We start from the raw sequence: 24356 nt of genomic DNA on the forward strand, positions 1-24356 counted from the left end.
AGTACTAAGTTATCCAATTGCATAATTGGAAATGACTGAAATGACAAATTTAAATGTTATCTTACTACAGTAATGGTACATAGTAAAGTTATAACATGATGTTAAAATCATAGGAAAATACTTAGATTAACTAATCTTCTGTTCCAACTTCATTTTAAATAAAGGCAATCTGGGCAAATACACTAAAAAATTAGACAAACAAATGGTGTTAGGAATAATGGATATCCATATATCCATTACAAAAATCATTGTACAAAAATCAATTAATTCAAAATCAAAGATCTTAATTTATGAACTGAAACTGAACTAGTTAGAGGAAAATATTGGTAAAATACTAGAAGACATAGTCACAGTTCAGGCCTTTCTAACAAGGACTCTACTCCTTCAGTAATACCATGACTTTATTGGCTTCCAACAGTGTGTTGTATAAGATTAAAAAGTGTTTGCACAGGGCTGGGCGGTGGTGGTGTACGCCTTTAATCCCAGCACTCAGCACTCGAGAGGCAGAGCCAGGTGGATCTCTGTGAGTTCCAGGCCAGCCTGGGCTACCAACTGAGTTCCAGGAAAAGGTGAAAAGCTACACAGAGAAACCCTGTCTCAAAAAACCAAAACCAAAAAAAATAAAAAAGTGCCTGCACAGCAAAGATAACTAATCAAGTGACAAGATAGCCTACAGAATGAGAGAAAATAACTGCTATGCTAGAATATATAAAGAACTCAAAAAATACCTAAAACTTAGACAACACACTAAAAATGGGTCAATAATGCAACAAAGAGAGAGTTCTCAAATGATCAAGTATCAATGTCCAATAATTTTAAAAACTTTTCAACATCCTTAGACACCAAGAAAATGAAAATTAAAACTACATGGTGATGCCATCTAACCTTATTCAAAATGGATCCCATAAAGAAAACTAGGAACAAATGGTGGTGAGATAGTATGAAAAAGGGTATATTTATATACTGCTGGTGGCAATGTAAATTAGTCCACTTGCTATGGAAATCAGCATAGAGGTTCCTCAAAATACTGCAAATAAAACTATCATATGATACAGCTACTTTCATCCTTGATATCGCTGACAGGCTCTAAATGAACATATGGCAGAGATACTCAGACAATTACGTATACTGTAAATAAAATATGAATTACTGTGAAATTGGAATGAGGAACCCATCATGACATATTATCCTCTCATATTTCTTCTTTTTTTATTATCTGGTTACTGGAATATGAGCTGTGGTCCTAAGGCTTTTGGCCTTAAGTAATTAAATGCTCCTAACATTTTGCTAAGAAGAGTCTCGTAAATCACAATACAATGAACTACTAAACCCTAGAAATGACTCCATTATTCTGATTTCTGATCTTTCACATGCTTACAAAAATATGCAAAAATAGATTTTCTTTCTGATTCCTTATGACTGTTACCTATTCCTAGATGTAAATGGAAGCATGGGAAGGGAAGTACAATTAATGGTCCATCTATTCAAAAGTCAGCTATATAGAAAACTGAAAACAGAAGCATCGATTTCACAAGATAGCACTAGCCATTAAATTAAGTGCTAGGTAGCATAAAGGGATAGCTATTCAGAGGAAAGTTATATGAGTTGGCTTGCCAGACAAATAATAGGAACACACTTTTCAAGGGTCATTCTGGCTATGCTGCTTTTAAAAGAACTGCCAAGAGAAAGGTGGTAGTGGAGGGGTGTCGAACAGCAAGGTAAAATAATAATCAAGGTAAAAATATCAGTGATTTAAACCAAGGTGGCACTAGTAGTAATGGTAAAAATAACTTGGTTTTGCTTATAGTTATAGATTGGATGGCCAAGTTTTCTAATAGATCATAAATGATATGAGTCAGAAACTGGGGAACACAAATTTGTTGCAACATTCTCTGAGGGATGTGTAAAACTAGAATTACCATTCACTTAAATGAGAAGTCTGTAAAAAGACTCCCCTTTGGGGAGAAATAATTTATTTTTATAAACTTTGTTAATTATTAATGTTCTGTTGAGCTATTTATAAAACAGAAAATTAATATGTATGTTTGATGTTTAGGGAAAAGTTCAGGAATTGAAATATATTTTGGGTTCTTCAAAGTACAGATGATAAATTCAGCAAAAATGTGAAAATACCTAGAAGTAAGAACAATCAGGTCCTGGGAAACAACATTTAAAGGATAAGTATGAGAGGGAGGCAGTAAAGAAATGGCCAGCAACAGAGAAGCAAATCCAAGAAAATGTGATCCTTTCAGGTTGATGTTATGACAGTGGTTGGAGATGGTCACAGGGAGATAAGAAGCAAAAATTAATTTCTGGATTGAGAAAAATATGCACAGTGTTTAACAGTGATGGCACTGGATACTTTATGAGAGTAGCTACTGGAGTCATCAGGAACCATGAAAGCTGTGCTACATGAAAGAATAACAGACTAAATACTAATGTGTATTTTTATTATTATTTATCTGCAATCTATCTGTCTATCACGTATGTATGAATATTCTGTTTGGTTCCTCTATGTATGTATCTATGTGTGTTTTTTTTTTTGGAGATGTGGTTTTTTTCTGTGTAGCCCTGGCTGTCCTGAGACTCACTCTGTAGACCAGGCTTGAACTTAAGAGATTCATCTTCCTCTATCTCCTGAGTGCTGGGATTAAAGGTATGTGCCACCCCTCCCAGCCTACAATGTACTATAACAGCAAAGAGTAAAGGAAAGACAATGTGCTGACATGAACTTCAATACTAGGATTTAGGGGAGCAGGAAAATGACATATATTGAGTGACAATAGTGAGGAGTCCCTGACTACAGTATCAAAGCAACATGTATGTATTTTCAAATTCCTCTCAAGGGATATTACTGCCATTGGATTTTGTTCCAAATCTCATTTTCTTTTTCTTTTTTCTTTTTGGTTTTTCGAGACAGGGTTTCTCTGTGTAACAATCCTAGCTGTCCTGGAACTAGCTGTGTAGACCAGGCTGGCCTCAAACTCAGCGATCCTCTTGCCTCTGCCTCTCGAGTATTGTGATTACAGGTATGCACCACTACCACTTGGCAACCAAATCTCATTTTCCTGTTCTCTGTTGGAAATGCCTTAACTATGTGACCCTTTTAAACTTGTAGAGTCTTAAATATGCCCACAATAGGATTATTGCTACCTAGTCCCAACCATCCCATTTTCATGCTGTGTGACTTCTGGGAGGTTGGTAAGTACTTTATTGACTTATTCCTTTGTTTAAGCACTTACAGAGAAGACACGACTGATGAAACAAGACGAATGTGCAGGTTCTCTGTGTCAATACTTACGAGATTTTTTTTTTTAATGTGGTACAGTCCTGTAATCTTAAATACTAGGGAGGCTGATGCAAAAGGATTTACAAGATCAAAGCCGGGTTACATAACTTAGCAAAACTATCTCAAAATATATTACAAAAGGATGTAGAGATATAATTCAGTAGTAGAGTACTAGACTAGTATGTGTGAGGCTCTAGGTTTAAACTCTTATCAGTGAAAAGCAAAACCCTGTTCTTGTATACATCATTCCTTAGTGATACTTATTTTGGCTACATTCAACAACGCTAATGCTAGATTTGTCTCAAAAAGAACAGAAGTGTTTAGTAGTTTTCTCAGAGATTTGGTATTTGAAATATACCTGAAATATGTACCATGTTTGTTATGCTACTACAATTTATAATTGCCCAGATTGGAGGTTTGTAGGACATCAAACAGAAGTAAGGACATGAAAAAGTGTTTCCCTGTTGGGATATGATCAGAAAGTAGTAGGCAGGAAGAAGCACCTTAATTACCAAGCACTGCCAAATCTGGTAATAGAGAACTCAATTAAAATTACTGAATATTTATGTGTGTGTGTGTGTGTGTGTGTGTGTGTGTGTGTGTGTGTGTGTGTGTGTGTAGGTGCATGTGTACTTAGGTAAATTAGATACAGTGATACAAGTTTTGTAGTGTCATTAAAATTAAATAATTTTACACATTCTAAATATGTGGTAGACATGTTATATATATTTATTATTGCTGTTATTGTCGTTTTAGGGAATACTAGGGACTGAAGAGAATGCAGTGATCAAGAATAATCACTTAAGTGAGCTCATATTGTCCTATATTTGACACAGTGCTAGTATTTATTGGAAATAAATTATTTTCCCTCATAATAATACCATTAAACATATTAGAGAACTGTATTTTGGGAGATTAGCCATTCTCATATATTTGTTACAAGAATGCAGAAGCCATTCTCCATGGTAAAAATAACTGTACTCAGATCATTGAAATAGCTTCTCACATAAATAACGACTCTAGAAAAATGACACGTAGAGAGGAGATCTATAAGATTTTCAAAAGAGGAAACTGATATTAAGTTGTAGTGATCTTTTCAGATATTTTAAAAAATATGTTTTGCTCCCCATCTGGAGCATTTGAAAGCAATTTATCTCTATCAGTAAGAGGCCTTTGATAGAAATGCTTACAAAATATTTCATCAGATTTTCTTTACACATCACCATTTTGTAGTGTGTCTCACTATGTATCCCAGGATTGCTATACACTCTCTATATACTTTTTTCAGGACGACCTCAAACAGACCTCCAGTTTAGAAAATACTCTCATGGGATTTTGGATTTCTTAGTGATTCTATATAGTTCATTCAATATAAAGGAGTCCAAGAGCTCATTTCTTTATCACAGTTTGAATGAATTTGTCAAATACGATTTGATGTACTGGAACTTCTGATAAACACATTCATCCCCAGGAAAATGCTTACTGAAATTCACTGAAGTAAATCTATTTCATATTTCTCTTTTGCAAAAGAGTTCTCTTAATCTTAATGCAAAATTAGACATTAATGAGAGATGCAAACATATTCTAATTTTGAACAAAATGTCTAAAATAATGTCAGTAATATTAACTAAAAATCTACTCAGAAGTATTTGACTATAATTAAGCAGAAATTTTTCCCTTTTGGTTTCTTTCAAAAACCATATTGCCACCTTTTATGTTTTCCCACTATTAAGAGTCCACAATTGTGATAGAGGTGGAATCATATGCCTTGTATTACATGGTAGTAGACATAAAAGCAGGAGAAATGAACTTCAAAGACGTTTTAAAGATTAAGATACCAATAGGAATAAATTGAATGGCAACTTGAGCAAATTGCCTTTGTAACTGCCTCATTCTTCTCAAAAGGCCCACTGAACGTAAAAATGTTACTCTTTACAGGGAAACAAGACAGTGAGAATTGAACTAATTTCTTTCTCTGAGAATATAAACTATACATGAAATCTTGACCTTTTGTCATAGGAAAGTAGGTTAATGTATACATATCTGAAAATGTTTTAAATAGTATAGTTAGAGTTGATTAAAATTAGGATCTTTCTCAAAACAATGTGAGAAGAAATAATAATGTACTTTATTTATACTGGATATTCAGTAGAGGATATGATTGTGTTCTCTGTGACAGTAAACACTGTTCTTGGTTCCGTCTCCAATTAATTAAGTGGAGAGAGTTTCTAATTAAACTCAGACAATGTAGGCTAATGAAAATAAAATAATCATGATAAGATATTCATCTAGAATTTTCTTTTGTGTCATACAAAATTTTGAGGTTTATCTTGATTGTCTTTTAACTGATGATTGTATTATTTAATTACAACTGTCAACAGCAATCATAAGTGAGCTAATGATGGAACTCGGGTTATTTTCCATTCAAATGATTTAGCTCATATTTTTCCATTAGAATAAGGGCAAAAGCTATCATTGAGTGGTTATTCAGAATATAGTATAGGGCTGACAAAGTGTCTCGGTGGCTAAGGGTGCTTGCCACCAAGCCTAAAAGCCTGAGTTCAGTCTTCGGAACTCACATGATAGAAACAGAGAGACAAGCAAGTTATCTTCTGATAGCCACATACTTCTGATGCACACACACAAACATACATACATATACAAAATAAATATATGCAAAAAATTAAAGGATAGAATACAATAACCTGATTACTAGGAATTCTGTGAATTATTTTCCAACAACTAAAATAAAGATAGCTGAAGTTCCTAGAAGTTGAAAATAAGTTCTCATTCTCATGTTAAGAAGGAATCTATCTTTCATCTCTACAGTACTCACACATGGAACTTGTGATGTAAATCATTTAAAACACCTCTATTGCAAAAGGTGATGAAGAAATCCCATGTGCTACATAGGTCATTTAATCATAGAGGACTATGAAAGAATACTGATTTCTGTCCCATGATACAGCTTTCTCAGTAAACAAGTATGCTCTCAACACAAACTATCTACTAAAGAAACACAACCCCACTTTTTAGTCCTGATGGCAGAGGAATTGTATTAAACCTGATCAAAGTAGGAATGTTAAACAGACTAGTAAAGAAGGAATGTTTATGTTACTGGAATAGCACCAATCACGGCTGTAACTATGCTTTACTGTACATAGTTCATAATGAGTCAGATTCTAAGTATATTCCTGTAATAGTTTCATGTTTCATGGAATAAATAAGCATATACATCACTACATGGTTTTAAAAATCATGTAGTGATCTTCCAATGTTTTTTTGAAGTGTTGGAGAAGGAAGGTGTAAACAAGGTAGAGTGACACAGATACATGAAAATGCCATAATGAATCCCATTACTTTAGATGGTAACTTTAAAACAAAAAAGGGGTCCAGCATAATACTGAATATCTGTAATTTCAGCAATCAAGAGTCTAGGGAGACAGATGACTGAAGTTCAAGGCCTACATAGTCATCACATAGCAAATTCTAGGTCAGCTAGGACGACATAGTAAGATCTCACCTCCAAATAAGCAAACAGAGTTTAAAATGACAATATTAGCATTGTTCTAGGGGGGCAAAAAAGTAAGGGTTAGGTGAAAGTGTTTCTGAATCCTGTATTCATTTATACAGTAAATATCACAGCAGTTTAAAGGATTTTATGAAATCCCTGGGTAAAAATAGCAAATGATTATATAAGCTAGTATTCTTTAGAAATTTAATAAGTACATCCAGTTTCTTCTTTGCCTCCCAGGGTTCTTCATGGTAAAATCATATTTAGTAATCACCATGGGTATAGCTGATTAACTTTTGATTATTAATGAAACCAAAATACTTAGGAATGTTTTTTCTTACAGAGTATATTTAGTAAAAATCCTTTATATGCCTGACACTCAATGAGAGATTCTGAGTGCCTTTCCTTGCGGAATTTTGTCTAATAGTGACAGTATATACAACAGACATTACATGGCACAACACATCACAATCAGCTTTCTGGAAGCTAAAGTGGAATAAAACATCTTGAAAGAGACTAGAGAAAAATGAAATATCACTATTAGGGGAACAAATCAAATATCAATTTCCTTCTCAGAAGCCACTGAAGTTAGACTAACGTGTTGAAAGAAAAAGAACTCTGAACTATGAATTCTATGTTCAGCAAATTTATCCTTTGTTAATGAAGGAAAAAGAAAGATAATCTCATATTAAGCATATCTATGAGAATGTTTCATCAGTGGGGCTATTCTTTAACTGCTACAGAATATACTTTGTGCAAAGATAAAGAGACAGAAGTGGCTAATAACTTTAGGAAGAACTACAAGCAAGAAAATGGAGGGGGTGGAAATTAAGGCTAAACATAATAGCCTACCATTCTCAGAAATAGTTCTTTAAAACTTCTTTGAAATTTATGTATTTTCAGTATAAATAGAGTGGCTGAAAAATATATAGGGGAAGCAGAAATTAAATAAAAGATAAATCTACGATTATATCTAGTAAATTCATGACTTCAATCAGTTGATAGAACTGGACTTGGCTATAGATTAGTGATACAGTGCTTGTGAAGTCTGTACAAAGCCGTGGGATCAAAAAAAGAAGACCCACTAAACAGGAAGTAGGAGAAGCGAAAACAGTAAGTACTATCATCAACCAATGGGCTCTAATAAATACTTGTAGAGCTTTGGCTTCTTCTATTTTGCTGGTTTATATGTTATACATGAATATTTTAGCCAAAAGTTACCAAAAAAAGCATAAATAATTAAATTTATAAGGGCTATTTTTTTCTGATTTCACAAGAATCATACAAAAAATCATTTAAAAAGACTAGAGAAATCATCTATTTTCTGTCTTAAAATTTCATTATACATTTTCTGAATTAATTATATTCATAAAATCAGTTACCTAAATCTTCTTGATATATAATAAATACCTTGTCTGACTTGTCAGTCTAAATTCCGTGACAGATGTCTTGAATAAACCGATTCCTTGGATGTTAATTACATCCTCCACGTCAGGCTCAGTAGCAATCAACGTTATAGGAAATTTCCAGATTCCATCTGTTATGCACTCAACTTTCAATGTGATATGAGCCCTTGAACACATACACACACAAACAAACACATACACATAAAAAAATTAAAAAATACAACAGGAAGATAAGGAAAGAGATTAAATACATTAATTTAATATCTAAAGTAAAAATCAAATTAACTCTTGAGCTCAGCAAAAAAGGGGGATATTTTGTTTTTAAAATCTAGATGACTTATTTCTATTTTAGGAATAATTTTGTAGTTAATAATTTACAGTATCATTGTCATTTGAGATAATGATTTTGTGGGTCTTCTTATCTACTCTGTACTTAGCTCCCAAAATACAGTAATTGTTGCAAAACTGACTGCAAGTTTTCTGTAACTAACATAAACTATTAGTGTACTTAGTAAGTTATAGGTACATTCTGGCAATGGGTCCAATAAACTATGTATCTTTTCCATTAGAATCCTTTTCAGAGCTTATTAGCTAGAAATAATATAGCTCTAAATGTTTTTGCATAGTATTAAAGAAATAATATAATCCAAATATTGAGAGATAGAAAAAATGACATATTGAAATAAAAACCATAATAATACTATATTTAAAAGAGAATGAATTATATTTACCGGACAGGTTTTCTTGGTGTAAATATCAGATTGAAAATCAATGAAATTAATTCATGTTTTACATTAAAATGTTTTCTGTACAAATATAAAGTTACGGAAGAGCTCAAGTTAGTCTTCAAATCATCAGATTCAAATTCTATTTCATACTCAAATTCACGTCTTCTAGGAGGTACTAGGAAAATTAAAATGAAAACAAAACCACGTATCAGTTTAGCTCATTACAAATAAACTGAACATCAATTTATGTGCCAACATTATTTCTAAACAGGTTTTTAGAAGAGAAAATGGAAATTTTACCTAGCTTTATTTTCATAATGTTTACTATAAAACCAGGGATATAATACTATGAGTTATTTTGATAAAATGAAATATATGAATAAATATTAAAATATAGAATAGAATTCTCAATATCTTTAATTCTTTACAATTTAGGCTTATGGATTAAGAAAAACTAAACAAAAAATGATAGTCAATGCTAATTATGAAAAAGAAATACTTTTACATGGGTGATATCTGATAAATATATGCAGATTTAATTTATAATTAATTTTGTCCCTGTTGATTATGTATTTTGCTGTGATTACAACTTGTTATACAAGGTCAGATGTGGAATCATTTTGGCTTCAGAGTTTGGATTTTGAAATCTAGAATGCTCTATTCATAACATATATCCAATTATTTTAATTTATATAGAAAATATAAAATACAAATGGTATTTGTGAAGTAAAATTTGCCATTTAGAAAATGATTTAAGTAGTATATTTGATTCGTGTCAATTTTCTTTTTTTTTTTCTTTTTTTTTTTTTTTTTTGGTTTTTCGAGATAGGGTTTCTCTGTATAGTTTTGGTGCCTGTCCTGGATTTCACTCTGTACACCAGGCTGGCCTTGAACTCACAGAGATCTGCCTAGCTCTGCCCTCCGAGTGCTGGGATTGAAAGCATGTGCCACCGCCAACTGGCAAAGATTTATTTATTTATATGAATGCTCTGACTGCATATATACCTGAATGCTAGTAGAGTACATCAGATACCATTAATGGTTGTAAGCCACCATGGGGCTGCTGGGAATTGAACTCGGTACCTCTGGAAGAACAGCCAGTGCTCTTAACCACTGAGCCATCTCTCTAGCTCCCTCTATTTCTTAAAGAAACACTCATTCATATTTTTTTATAAATGCAATATGGCTTCAGCAACAATTCTTGAATTTAGAAGGGACTCAATGTTTAGCTCAGTGGCAGAGTATTTGCATAACATGTATGAAACCCTGGGTTAAATGCTCAATATGACACATACACAAAACCAGAAAAACAGAGAAAGATGTAGAAGTTGAGTTCAAGTGCAACTTACTGAAGTTGAGAGATTTACCATTCATGTCATATAAATCAACGTAGTAACCATACCTACTATTACTACTGAGTGAACTGCTATGTAAAGACAACAAATTTAACAGTTCTTGAGTACTTAAATGTTATATGGGAAATGAAAAGTAAATAGATCTTAATTATGAAGCAATCAGCAACCTACATTTTAAAGTAAATGAATTTTATTTACTATAGTTAATTACTATAGCCAAGATTATAATTCTCTTACCATCAACATCTTCATAAATACTGTTCAATGAATTTCTTTTCGGATACACTACAATTTCTATCAAGTCATGTGATGGACGTGGGCCAAAAAAACTACCAATCATTGTCACTTCCACTTTCTCTTCTATCCGTTTGTTGGCCTGACATTTTATGACAACTGTAGGAGAAATTTTTTTTAGTTAATTCAACTGTTAGGTAACATTATTATTATTGAGATAAAACAAACTTATGAAAATAAAACTTCACTGAACATAATTTAAGTTGGTACTTTGTATGGCACATATACTCATGTAATATATATGAATATATATATATTTATGTTATTATATATAATTATCAACATTAAATAATACATAAAAATAGTATCTGTCAGGGTTTCTATTGCCGTGAAGAGACCATGACCACAGCAACTCTTATGAAGGAAAACATTTAATTTGGGCTAGCTTACATTTCCAGAGGTTTAGTCCATTAACATCATGGCAGGAAGCATGGCAGTGTGCAGGCAGACATGGTGCTAGAAAAGGAGCTGAAAGTTCTACATCTTGATTCACAGGCAACAGGAAGTGAACTTTGTTGTCTACACTAAGAATAGCTTTAGCATAAGAGACCTCAAAGCCCACCACCACAGTGACACACTTCCTCCAACAAGGCCATACGTACTTCAACAAAGCCAAACCTTCTAATATTGTCAATTCCTATGAGTTTACAGGGGCCCAATTACATACAAACATTCCACTCCCTGGCCCCTATAAGGTTGTAACCATGTCATAACACAAAATGCATTTAGTCCAACTTCAAAAGTCCCCATAGTCTATAAAAGTCTCAAAAATGTTTTAAAGTCCAAAGTTCAAAGTCTCTTCTGAGATTCATGTAGTCTCTTAACTGTAATCCCCATAAAATAAAAATTAAAGAAAATATACATACTTCCAACATATAATGGCACAGGATATATATTAACATTCCAAAATAGGGGAAATGGAAGATAATGAAGAAATACTGGACCAAAGCAAGACTGAAAACTAGCTGGGCAAACTCCAAACTCTGCATTTCCATGTCTGTTATTAACTGTTCTTCAGATCTCCAACTCTTTTCAGCTTTGTTGACTACAACATACTTCTTTCTCTTGGGCTGGTTCTACTCCTTGTTAGTAGCTCTCCTCAGCAGGTGTCTCATGGCTATGGCACCTCCATTCTCTTGGGGTCTCCAAGGCAATCCAGGTTTCACCTTCCCAGCTTCATGCAATGGCTTCTTTAGGCCTTGATTCAGGGACACCCCTAAAACACGCCTGGCCTCAGTGGCATGGGCTTTCCTTAGAAATGGAGGAAGATTCTATAGGCCCTTTTTTTCTATCCTTGACTCTAAAGCCAGAACAACATGGTACCCTTGTTCAATCACATCTTCATTAGCTTTCTGTTTTCAACGGTTTCCTTCATTACCTAAGCTTGGCTGTTCTGGAATTGGATCTGTAGACCAGGCTGGCCTCAAACACAGATGTCCACCTGCTTCTGCTTCTGGAGTGCTGGTATTAAAAAGTGTGCACCTAGCCTTAGCTTTTCATTAATTTCTTTTCACAATTGTAAACTTAGCTAGGTGGGATCTTGTCCTTAGGTCACAACTACTTTTATTCCATTTCTTTATTTATCTTCTTGAAGACAGGACTTAGCTCCATTCCGCATGCTGGTGACCCTTTTCTCCTCAAATTGTACATTTTGTATTTTTCCTTGTTCCATTGGCTCCTTTTCATTATATATCGTCATTAGAGTTAACACTAGACTGTTTTGAGATTTCCTCTGCCAACAGATCTAATCCAAACCTCTTTACTTTAGCCTTAGGCAGACTCTCTGGAGAAGGGCAAAAACCAGCCACATTCTTCACCAAAATATCACAAAAACCAGCTCTAGGCAGCATACTAAAATCCTTCCCCTCTGAAACCTCTTGAGTCAGGGCCCCACAGTTCAGATCTTCCATGTTTCTACTAACATCTCCCATTAAGCAGTGCTTAAAATATTCTGTTGTTTTGCTAACCCAAAGTACCAAAGTCAAAATTTCTCCAAATAAAAACACGGTCTGGACTATCATAGCAATACCCCAACTTCTGTCTCAGTTAAGGTTTCTATTGTTGTGAAGAAGCACTATGACCACAGGAACTCTTATAAAAGAAAACATTTAATTGGGGTGGCCTACATTTGTAGAGGTTTATTACATTATTGTTATGGCAGGAAGCATGGCAGTGTGCAAACAGACATGGTGATGGAGGAGCTGAGAGTTCTACATCTTGATATACAGGCAACAGGAAGTGAACTGTGTCTACACTGAGTATAGCTTGAGCATAGGAGACCTCAAAGCCCACTTCTTCCAATAAGGCCACACCTACTCCAACAAAGGTACATCTCCTAATAATGCTAATCCCTATGAGCTTATGGGGGCCAAATACACTCCATCTACCACAGTATCCAAAAGTCAAATATGTAATATCTATACTAGATGATTAGAGACTATATTAGGATATAGAAATAGGAATTGATATGTTCAATATCATTAATCCAAGTGGCAACTCTGGACACATGAACTACTTTTTAAAAATCTGTATATTTATTGTGGTACTCTCAGATCTACTTTTATAACAAGAGTAAAATATATCCCTTCAGATAATTAACATATAAGTTCAGTAACCATTAGTTTGTAATAACATTTAAAGTATTCCTATTTGGCTTTTTACATGTACTTTAAACTTCAAAGATTTTTAAATTTCAAATCTGTAAAATCTATCATGTTAGTAGTTATACATAAGACTACAATGACTTAATATTAATCTTAAATGTGATGCATTAATGTTAATTCATAGCATTCATGATCTCTCTACAGTGTGTATAGTATGTATTACATGCTAATATTTATGACTATCAAATGTAGAAGTTGTCAATGATATTATGAGAAAATGTTTATATATATAAAATTACTAATTATACAAAGAAAAACTGCTTTTTCATAGTAGCTCTGTAATACTATGGAGCAATGTATATGAGAGTTCACATATACACAAATATTTTCAACAAATGTACTGTCATACTTCTACTACACACAGATTATACACTGAATATAAGTGAAAAACTGAAATCTGTATTCTAAAATGTTTGAAGAACATTATGGTATTTTTTTTGGTTCAATAGTAATAGAGTCTTATGACATACCAAATTAACTGATATTCTCTGACACAATATTCATTATATTGTATTGGAATTACAAAGTTAATTATATATTTTATAGTTATATATTTATAAATAATATATATATTATAAATAGTATATAAAATAAGAATAACTGTACAAAATCAGAGCTAAACTAAACTAAAGGAGTGACATAGTACAAATTTTTCTGGTTATAATTAAGTTCAACCTCAAGGTATTAAGTTTGAAGATAATGGGATCAATTTACTATTGATGTCATGTCACTGGCCTTCACTAACAAGTCTTTCAGAAAGTAATGCTCCATCCATCAAAACGGATTAATTTATTATTGTGTTATAATGTAACACGTGGTGGAAATATTTTCTAATTATCTGCCCCAATGGACAGTAAGTAGATAAGTCACAAAGTGAATTGGTAGCTCATGGAACAACAAAATTCTCCTGGGTTTTCAAATACTCTAAATGTTACATAAAAAAGGAATGAAAGGTTTTGACTGTGGTATAGTTGAACAGAAAACAGTAGGGTTATCTCTGGTATGTTCTCAAGAAAAGAATGTAAAGCAGACTGTCTAAAATGCAGTAATATATGTGCATAAAATTTTACTCACTTGCTTCTCAAAAGGATTCCTATAAAAATTAACTACCAGCATAATTTTAAACTTGTAGTACAACATTTAATACCAAATTCCTAATTTACTTTAGAACACATTAGTAGCATCTTGTCTTAATCTGACATATACTAGTTACAAAATTCATAATTAATTTTAAAAAGCCAAGTAATTACCAAAAGATCCTGAGTCATAGAAAAACTATGTGGAGTATATTTGATTTTCTTTTTAGGAAATAAAAGAGAAAGTACTCACAGGCTTTTAAAAAGTATTTCTGTTTAGCATGTTTAATCATGGAAAAACAAAACTGTAATATAGTAGGCAGAACCAAGCAGCAGCATTATCAGAATGCCAACAGTTTAATATCTAGTTTTACTATAGGACATTTGTCAGTTAATAGTGTATTATACATTTTAAACAATGTAGCACTATGGAAAAGACATAATTAACATAAAAGACATTTTATCATTTCTCTAAAACATTTTGAAACTAATTTAGTATATTTCAAATGACTTATGTAAGTGATGATAAACTTAACAAATCTACAGGTTACATTCACCTGTGAATGCTAAAGGTACTTCTACACATGTGGACTTTTTTCTCTAGTTAAAAGAAGGACATACTTAATCTTCACTTTTCTTTGTAACCAGTGCTAGCATATTTAGGGAAGTGCTCTGGTAAAAGCAAAGTTTACCACTTCTTCTTTTTTCAAAGTGAGATGATGTAATCTAAGTTCAGTAGAGTCTAATCATTTTTCACTTCTTTATTATTTGTTTTCTTTTGTTGCTGGAGATGAAAACCAGACCCTTTCATGTGCTAAGGAAGCAAAGCACTCTACCACTGAACTATATTTTCAACCCAGAAGTCTAATTATTTCTTTTGCAATAATTGCTTTGGAGAATGAAAGAGAGGACTTTCAAGCTTTTGAAAAGCTCCACCAGAATATCTTATGACACATAATTTACCAGACCTACTCTTGAGAAAGAAAGTAATGTTGCAGGACTCTCACCAATAGGGGCTGCATCTGAATAAAGAAGAAATGGGGTCATAAAATGGTTAGGGTCTCTTGGAGGGCTGTGCTTTTTTTTCCCTCTCCTGAGTAAAATATACTTACTTGGAGGATTTTTAGGGGGTAGTGCCTGTGGAAGTCCAATGATAGGGTACATCCAGTGTATTGCTTGAATTTCCCCACAGTTTACTCCCATGTATCTATTGAGAAATTAAAACATGGAGATTTAACACAAAATAGAAATATTGCCAATATAAACTTAGGAAGTAATAATTATATATATACACATTTAAATTTCATACTGTTATTGAAGTATGCTATTTATGCTTTATATAATTATTACATACATATACATATCTATGTAACTGCAATTAATGAAAAAGTGGCCATAAATATGAAAGAGAGCAAGATGGGGTACATAGGAGGGTTTGGAGTGAGAAAAGGAAAATAATAAAAGTATATTATAATCTCAAAAAAAACCCTAATACAAAATAAAAAGGCTGTATTCCTTATTAATCTGAAGTTACTTTAGTAAACCTTTTGCAATTATATTTAGGAAGACAACTGTACAGAACAGAAAACATTTTCTTAAGCTGTTGATGCTATAAACATGTACAAAGAAGTTTTAGAAAATTATTACAAAGTAAATCATCATGAGATGTAAGTTAAAATACAGGAGCTTTAGTTATCTACCTTTCAAGAGTACATTTTTATTTATTGTTGTAAGTAAATTGTGACTGAGAGGTAAATTATTTAGCAAAAAAAAATCAGAAAATCAAAAATATTATTAATTGCAGGACTTCAAAAAGGGATGAAAACTTCAATTTTAAGGTGATATCAGTTAAAATTAGAGCATACATCTCATCTACTATTAGAGAAAAGGTTTAGAAAAATTGGCTGATTATTTCTGAAGATGGAATTTTCTTGCAAAATAAAATATTAAATACTGAGTAGTTGTACACATGACTTAACTGTCCTCTAGGACACCACACTCAAAAGGGCTCTGTGCTTCTAACTACAACTATCCTACAATTCTCACTAACTTTTTAAACAAAATTCTTTTCTCTGTAATTTTTCACTGGAACACTACGTGTGTGTGTGTGTGTGTGCGCGCGCGCGTATGCGTGTGCGTGTGCGTGTGCGTGTGTGTTTATAATTAACTACGAAATGGTGAAATGCCTGACAAAATGGATAAATAATTGAGCCACAGTAAAAATATGTGGAGAAGAAATATGTGAATATATTATAAACAAAGATTTCTATTTTAATTAGGATTTCTAGATTAGCCAACTATAAGAGCAGCAGAAACATTTAAATTTTGTACTATTACTGAAGTATGCTTAACTTTAAGCTAAGCAAAGAACCTCAGTTACTTTCATTCTAGCAATGATATAGAAATGATACACCCTGGTAAGAGCAGTGTTTCATCACTTGGTGAGTACCAGTTCATTTCACTCAGACAAGCTGCTGATGCAGGTTTTCTTCAAGTTATTATTTCTTGTTTTAGCAGCCAGTCACTATTTTCCCTTTGTATATATCTTGACCACTTCTATGAACTTCAACAAACATATTTTATATTTCTGGATATATGAGTTACAGTAGTTCAGATCATATAAAATACTGGGCTTTATGTTGAATATGTAGCAAACATTAAGGAAACCTATAACATCAGATTCAGTTAAAACACAAACTATTTTCTTTCTACATCATAATTGTTACCTCTTAGTTTCTGCACTTAGTTCATCAAAATTGTCAATAGTCCAATTTTCTTTGTTTGCTCTCTTCATCCTAACAATCACCATTGTTTTGTATAATGTCATAGTGGCAGGTATAAATAACACCGGGATATCTAAATGTCCATTAGGAGGCATCACAATTCCTGTAAAACACACAAAAACAATTTCAAATGTTATAACATGCTTGCTCAGCTCTGTTCATTACTGCTCTATTCACAATAGCCAGAAAAGGAAACAACTGAAATGTCCTTCAACTGCTGAATGGATAATAAGAATGTACATATACACGATGGATGGAATTCTATTTATCTGAAAAGTTAAATAAAATTTACAGTTAAGCTGATGGAACTGGAAAATATACTGAATGAGGTAATTCAGGACCAGAAAGACAAATGCCATCTGTTCTTTCTTATTTTACACCATAATTTTAATAGCAGAAAGTAATATTCTAATTGTTTTACTGTCCATTAGAATTTCAAAGTTCTTTCTACACAAAAAACACATTCTGTTAAATTATAAATGCTTTACTATTTTTCTGCTAAATTTCCTGAACCTTATTCAAAGACACATTTTATCCTGAGGTAAGAAAATTTTCCTGAAGAAGCTTTGAACTTGAGAATTGTTAAAATTGATGGCTAAGGTTATCTAGAGTGATAAAAGAAGCAGAAAACTCATGAATTTCGCTAAATCTTACCTCCCACAGACTAGGAAGTGTGGCAGTTTATAGTAGAAAGGGGTACAGCATTGTTTGTTGTGTGTTTAAAAACAAAATATGTTCAGATCTTTGCTTGGTGCCTTCATGTTGCCAGCAGTGAAATCTTTTCATTCACAAAGAAATTCAAACATTATTTAATAAAAATAATTTATGAGAGTCAGAAGCCATAAAACTTCTAAAATACTATATTTTCAGATTAACTAGAAAAGTTTGAACTTTACTAAGGACCACCTAAAAATCATGCTACATATGGATCTTGTGGAACCCCAACTCAAGGGAAAGCGCCTGTTCAAGTAGAACTTATGGAAAAAGAAACTGAGTATCATAAGACAAAACTTTGAAAACTAATCATTCAACCTGTTGAAGAAAATGAAGAGATTGGTGGAATGGTGACAAGCCTTTAGGCCACGGTAACAATGCACTTAGTCGGTAAAACATCTACGAACTTATTTAATGCACTCTAAACGATTTCCATCATATAAAACTGTTAAGAACCAAAGCCCTTTGTATCCAGACAATTATACTAAAACTGTTAAAACCATTAAGAATAAAAAGAGAAAATGAGTCCACTTAAAAATAGTCCAACTCAAAACCTTTGATCATTTTAATTATTTGTTGCATCCATACAGGAAATGTTCTAAGGCCAAATACTATGATTAATAGTTAATATTTAATATTGCTTTTGTCATATATCTGAGCTAAGTACTAATTGTGTAATCTCTTATTGTCAGAAATCAACAAAAATTAAGTGCTATTATTGATCATTTTAGAAATGTGATAACTGAAACAATTTGGCTAAAAGTTTTTTTTATTCAAAACTCCTTTGAAAACTTGTACAGTTTACTAAGGGGTATCTTATCTTCTTTTCTCCTATATGAACTCTCTACTTGTAATAGCCCATTGCAGTATGAACAGATTTAATTAGAGTGAAAATGTTCTCCAAAAATATCAAATTTGTATAATATGAATATCATTAAATTTTGTATACAGAGTTCTTGGTGAGAACATTTAAGGTGTTTGATCACTGTAATTATTTTCTTTTATCATTATTTTTATTTGGGCTCTCAAACATTCTTAGAATGGTAAGAAATTTTTCTAGTACTATTTTATGTCTATGAAGCCCTTTCTAATGTAAGAAAAGAATAATCTAAATGAGTGTATACCCAGAAGGTCATAAATGCAAATCCCATGAAGTTTGTATACATTTATAGAAATATCAGTCTTCCTTTTAATTATTTGTTTCTTCATAGTTGAATATTTTATCTATTTCTAATTTATTCTAATATAAATAATGAAGAATATATTTGATGTAGAATATTATCTTTAGGTGTGCTACTTTTGTTTATGTTACATTTGTTTAACTCTGTGAAGCTATGTTACTATGCCTGTCTAAACCACCTCATGGTCTAATAATGAGCTGAATGGCCAATAGCAAGGCAGGAGAAAGGATAGGTGGGCCTGGCTGGCAGAGAGAATAAATAGGAGGAGAAATCTGGAAGGAGAGGAAAACAGTAGGGGCCAGCCACCCAGTCACACAACCAGCCATGGAGTAAGAAGGAAAGAAAAAGTATACAGGAATAGAGAGGGAAAAGGTAGATGAGATAATTTAAGTTAAGGAAAGTTGGCTAGAAACAAGCCAAGCTAAGACTGGGTATTTATAAGTAATAATAAGACTCCACACATGATTTATTTGGGAGCTGAGTGCCAGGCCCATAAAAAAGCAAAAACAATAAACAACACATGTTCAAGGATACTGATATTTATATAGAGATATTTATTTAAAAACTATTTATTTCAAACGACTCAGAAATGACTGGTAAAACTGAATACTCCTTAATATTTATAGAACATTTGGGCACTATGAAGATTAGCCAGTAGGAATGAAGCTTCCAGGAAGATACCAGCTGCTTTCTCCATGTCCTATGACTTAAGTATATGATGTCATCAGCAACAGGATCTAACCATCAAGTTCTGAAGAGTAACAAGGATCAATGGAAATAACCTGTAATGTATGTGGGGTGTTTTATGGGACCCTGCTGGCTAATAACTCAAAAAGATGGATTCATTACTGGCACTGGGACTTTTTTTTAAATTTATTTATTGTACTTGGTGCTTTGCCACCAAACAACACCATGACAGGCTTATTGCATGATCACACACACACACACACACACACACACACACACACACACACACACACACGATAGCCCACACTTGCAGCATGTGACAACACATACCGTGCTTGTGAGGATAGTAAAAGATGTAGCTTTTGCTATTTCCATAGGAGGATAACTTAACCAAAATAAAAGGAACAGGTCAGTGCTGGGACACATGGGTTCAGAGCTGAAAACACTAGGAGAAGAATGAGATCAGAGATCAGTCAGGTTTTACACTGTTCACGGCTATCCCTCAATAAAAGCTGTACTGAAAGCTAAAGGAAGATGGTCATGGCCCACCACAGCACCTAGACCCTCCAGGGACAGCTTGAATGACTGGGTCACCATCTCTGGAGACAACCAGCTGTAACAATGGCAGCTGCCTTTACACAAGGTTCACCTGGAATAAAAGCAGGACAATGGGTATTGATGTTAGTAAAACCTGGCATCTGAACATCTGAAAGGTGACTGGCTTTGTGATTAAGTAACAAACCCGGCAACCAACAACTTGAGAAAGTTTCCTGCTAACCACAGTAAGCACTGATTTCTTTTACTAACAGGTCCCTATTGGGTCCTGGCTGTGATAACTGGACATCAGAAGACTAGGAAGGGTTACAAACATTGTACAGAATTATCTACAGTAATTTAAAAATACAGTCAAAAGGAAGACAAGGAAAGACCACATCATTGGGCACAAACAGAAATCTACACTCTAGCCTTGGTGAGACGGGTCCCCAGTGTCTCTCCTAAGTATTCTGTAGGTCAGAATGGTCATATTTTGGTCCTGAAGGGGTATCCACTGCTCTGGATGAACTTCCATGCACAGACTCCAGCACTCCCTTGGCAATGCATGACAACACCATCTACATTGCCTACCAGTATAGGAGTTTGGGGAGTGAGTGTGTGTGTGTCTGTCTGTCTGTCTGTAATGTTTATATTTAATAGTATTTAGTCAGGAATAGTCAGGCTGATCCTGAGACTCACCTGTGGTGATATATTGTATACCTTAATAAAATTTGCCTGAAGATCAGAGAACAGAACAAGCCACTACATTAAGCATAGATGCCAGGCAGTGGTGGCACATACCTTAAATCCCAGTACTTGGAAGTCACATGCCTTTAATCCCAGCACTAAGAAAGAAGTCATATGGCTGGACAGAGAAAGGTATATAAGGCACAAAGATACAGAAACTAAAAGCTTTTCAGCTGGAGAGTTTTGAGCTGAGGACTAAGAGGTGTTCAGTCAGAGGATTCACGGAGTTGGCGAGGTGAGACGTGGCAGTGGCTTGTTCCTTTGACTCTCTGATCTTTCAGCATTTACCCCAATATCTGGCTCCAGGTTTTTTTTATTAGAAGATCATTTTAGAAATTCGTGTTACGCTTACCAGTTATGCTCAGGTCAGGGCAAATGAAATCCAGCAGACCTTAGATCAACACAGCAAAACCCTGCAGGGAGTTCACTGGCTTTGGCAATCACTATTATCACCTTGAAACTGTTCTACTTATTTCAAGTTCAACATATTTTATTTAGTTTTACAAATTTCAAAAGACACTAGGTTCAACTTATGTGCTTTCCCCCTAACAGCACCACAAGTCCCAGTTCAGGACCTGGCTCACTAGATATAGCGAAAGGACCAGAGTGCTATATGCATGAGGAATGTGCTACCAGACTGCATCTCTCTTGTGGTGGTATTTTACTTGTACTGAAATGTGATTTTAATTGTATGTTAATAAATAAAGTTGCCTGGGGGTCAGAGCTATTAGAGCCATAGCAAGTGCGTGGCGGTGGTGGCACACGCCTTTAAGGACCTGGAGGGCGGTACATACAGGCAGTGACAAGGCAGTCACGTGTTTAGGTTTACAACCAATGAGAAGGCAGAACAGCTAGACTATTTAAAGACATACACACAGGAAGTAGGCCCCTTTTTTGGAGAGCTCTCTTGGCTGAAGCAGGATAGCTGAAGCAGGATAGCTGAAGCAGGAAGGGTAAGGCTCTTAGTTCTGACCTCTTAGCTTTCTTCTCTGAATCGGCTCTGTGTTTCTTATTTAATAAGATGGTTGGTTGCATCTACATTTTCCTGGCTCACTAGATATAGTGAAAGGACCAGAGTGCTACATGCATAAGGAATGTGCTACCAGACTGCATCTCTCTACTCATCACCTACAACTCTGAATCTGTTTCCTTGTCATTATTTTAAAAGAGGACCAATATTAGTGTACTGGGACCAGTACCCCAGATTGCCCAGTGGCCTCTTCTCCGTTTGTCCCAACAACCCAGCAATGAATTTCTTATTCCTCTACTCATTTTGTTTGAGTTGGGGTCTTATTGTGTAAAGCCCAGACTGGCCTACAACTCAAGCCTTCCTAGTTACAGGCATGCCCCACTACATCTAACCATAGGTCTGATGCTTACAAATTATTTCTCTTAGTATGTTAATGAATATCCCTAAGATCCTTTAAAGAACAAAAGAAACTAACAAACCCATAGAAGAATCTTGAAGCCAGTTTCTGGCTCAAGTAGTTCTCCTATAGGGTCACCTGGGAACCCCAGCATCAGTGTCTACCCTCAATCACTGCCAGGCTAGTCGTCACAATGCTGACTCTTCTTGCAATGTCCTGTCAACCTGATCTGGTCCCTGAAAGCCCTGGTGAGCTAGGGTCAGGAGATGGATGGCACTGGGATTTTTATTTGATAACTGGGAAAGAGATTGTATCCTGCTTCCCAATAGTAGCAACTTTATTTAAACTGTGTGTGTGTGTGTGTGTGTGTGTGTGTGTGTGTGTCTGTGTAAATATTTTAGAAAGCATAGGGTTTCCATATGACAGTTTAAAAGATACTTCCTCCTCTATGCTCTCTTCCCATCATACACCCCATTTAACTCTCCTGTTTCATTATCCCAGTTTCTGCCTTCTCATCACCTAAGCTCTATTCAAAGTCCCGTGAAATCTATTCCCTATAGGCAGCCCCTTTCTAGCTTCCCAATTTTTATGAGTACTTTGATTTAAACACAGAAATCTGAAGTTTCAAGTCTATTATCCACATATAAGACAAAACATGCAACAGCTGTCTTTCCTTGCTCTATCCAGCTCCAAGCCCTGTGAATGGCTGTGCCTGGTGAAAGAACAGAAATCCTATAAGATAGGCTTTTGTGAAATGTATTTATCATTTTCCTTCTGTGAGATAACAAAAAAGCCCAAAACATAAATACAGCCCCTTTGTAAGATTGCATTTTGATTATCCACAGAACTGATAGAACTTCTTCTTTTGTCTCTTTATTTCCTACATACTTGTGGAGACAGGACAACTTATATCCATTTGTTCTTACTTTTAGATCTAAAAATATATGGGCTGTCAGCAAAAAACAAAACAAAAAAATCAATCCAATTATATCTGACAGATTCATGTTGATTTTTGTTTTAAATTCTACTTATACACCACAATCTGTATCTCCCACAGTTTCTACTTTAAATGTTTCAAGTGCTAGAATATTTTAATTTTCTTCTAAGACTGAATATAATTTCTTCCATGTATCAGAAGTCTGAAGTCACTTTTTTTTCCAATCAAAAGCAAGCACTGTAAGAAACCTAGTGTTTATAAAGTATAAAACAGGAATTCTGTTGTCAAGAAGGAACCAGACGTTATGACACACAGCTTAGAAGAACAGTTCTCAACCTATGGGCTCTAACCTATTTGGGGATCACATATCAGATATCCTGCATATCAGATACTTACATTACAATTCATAACAGTAGCAAAATTACAGTGATGAAGTGGCGAGGAAAATAATTTTATGGTTGGGGTCACCACAATATGAGGAACTGTATTAAAGGGTTGCAGCATTAGGAAGGTTGAGAACCACTGGGTTAGAGATATTTTAACTTATAAGACCCTTAAAATTAAAATGAAAAGGATACTACAAAATTACATTAAATTTCCCCTCAAATAATTCAACTATCCTTCAGCTGCCACTGTTATTATCTCTATAAATGTCCTCTATTTTTTTTTTATACATGAAACCTTCACCCAGATACCAACTGTATAAATGCCAGTGTATTATACTGCAGTGATCTTCAGTATTTTTGCTCTGATTTCTTCCTAACCATCTTAATGTAGATAAATCCTCAATTTTACACACTTTAAAATTTAATGTGTGCATGTATGTATATATATATGTATATATATATATATATATATATGTTGTATATACACGTATCTGTGTATATGCACACTGTAGAGTACAGGATGAAAGGTAGGGCCTTGGGCTAAGCAAGTATTCTATCACTGAACTGTAACTGCATTTTCTTGAATTTTTGCTGTTGCTACATTTCAGTGTTGCTAAGCAGAAGCCCGAAGTGCCAAATGACATGTTTTGAAAATTGGAAAAATTAATAGGTCTAGAGTATAACCTCTTGTCTGT

At 34.0% G+C, this 24356-nt stretch overlaps 1 protein-coding gene across 1 annotated transcript in view; it reads right to left on the reverse strand.

The window, feature by feature from the left end:
- The window catches only part of Cfap47 (cilia and flagella associated protein 47), a 264376-nt gene that overhangs the window by 11457 nt on the left and 228563 nt on the right, over positions 1–24356 (reverse strand). Inside the window, exons 59-63 of the mRNA XM_059250611.1 lie at positions 17052–17211; positions 15438–15532; positions 10530–10685; positions 8941–9112; positions 8214–8375 (exon numbers count right to left, since the gene is read on the reverse strand). Coding sequence (XP_059106594.1) covers positions 8214–8375; positions 8941–9112; positions 10530–10685; positions 15438–15532; positions 17052–17211 — 745 coding nt within the window. The remainder of the gene's footprint in view (positions 1–8213; positions 8376–8940; positions 9113–10529; positions 10686–15437; positions 15533–17051; positions 17212–24356) is intronic.

The sequence above is a fragment of the Peromyscus eremicus genome, chromosome X (genome assembly GCF_949786415.1).
Source record: "Peromyscus eremicus chromosome X, PerEre_H2_v1, whole genome shotgun sequence".
Taxonomy (NCBI): domain Eukaryota; kingdom Metazoa; phylum Chordata; class Mammalia; order Rodentia; family Cricetidae; genus Peromyscus; species Peromyscus eremicus.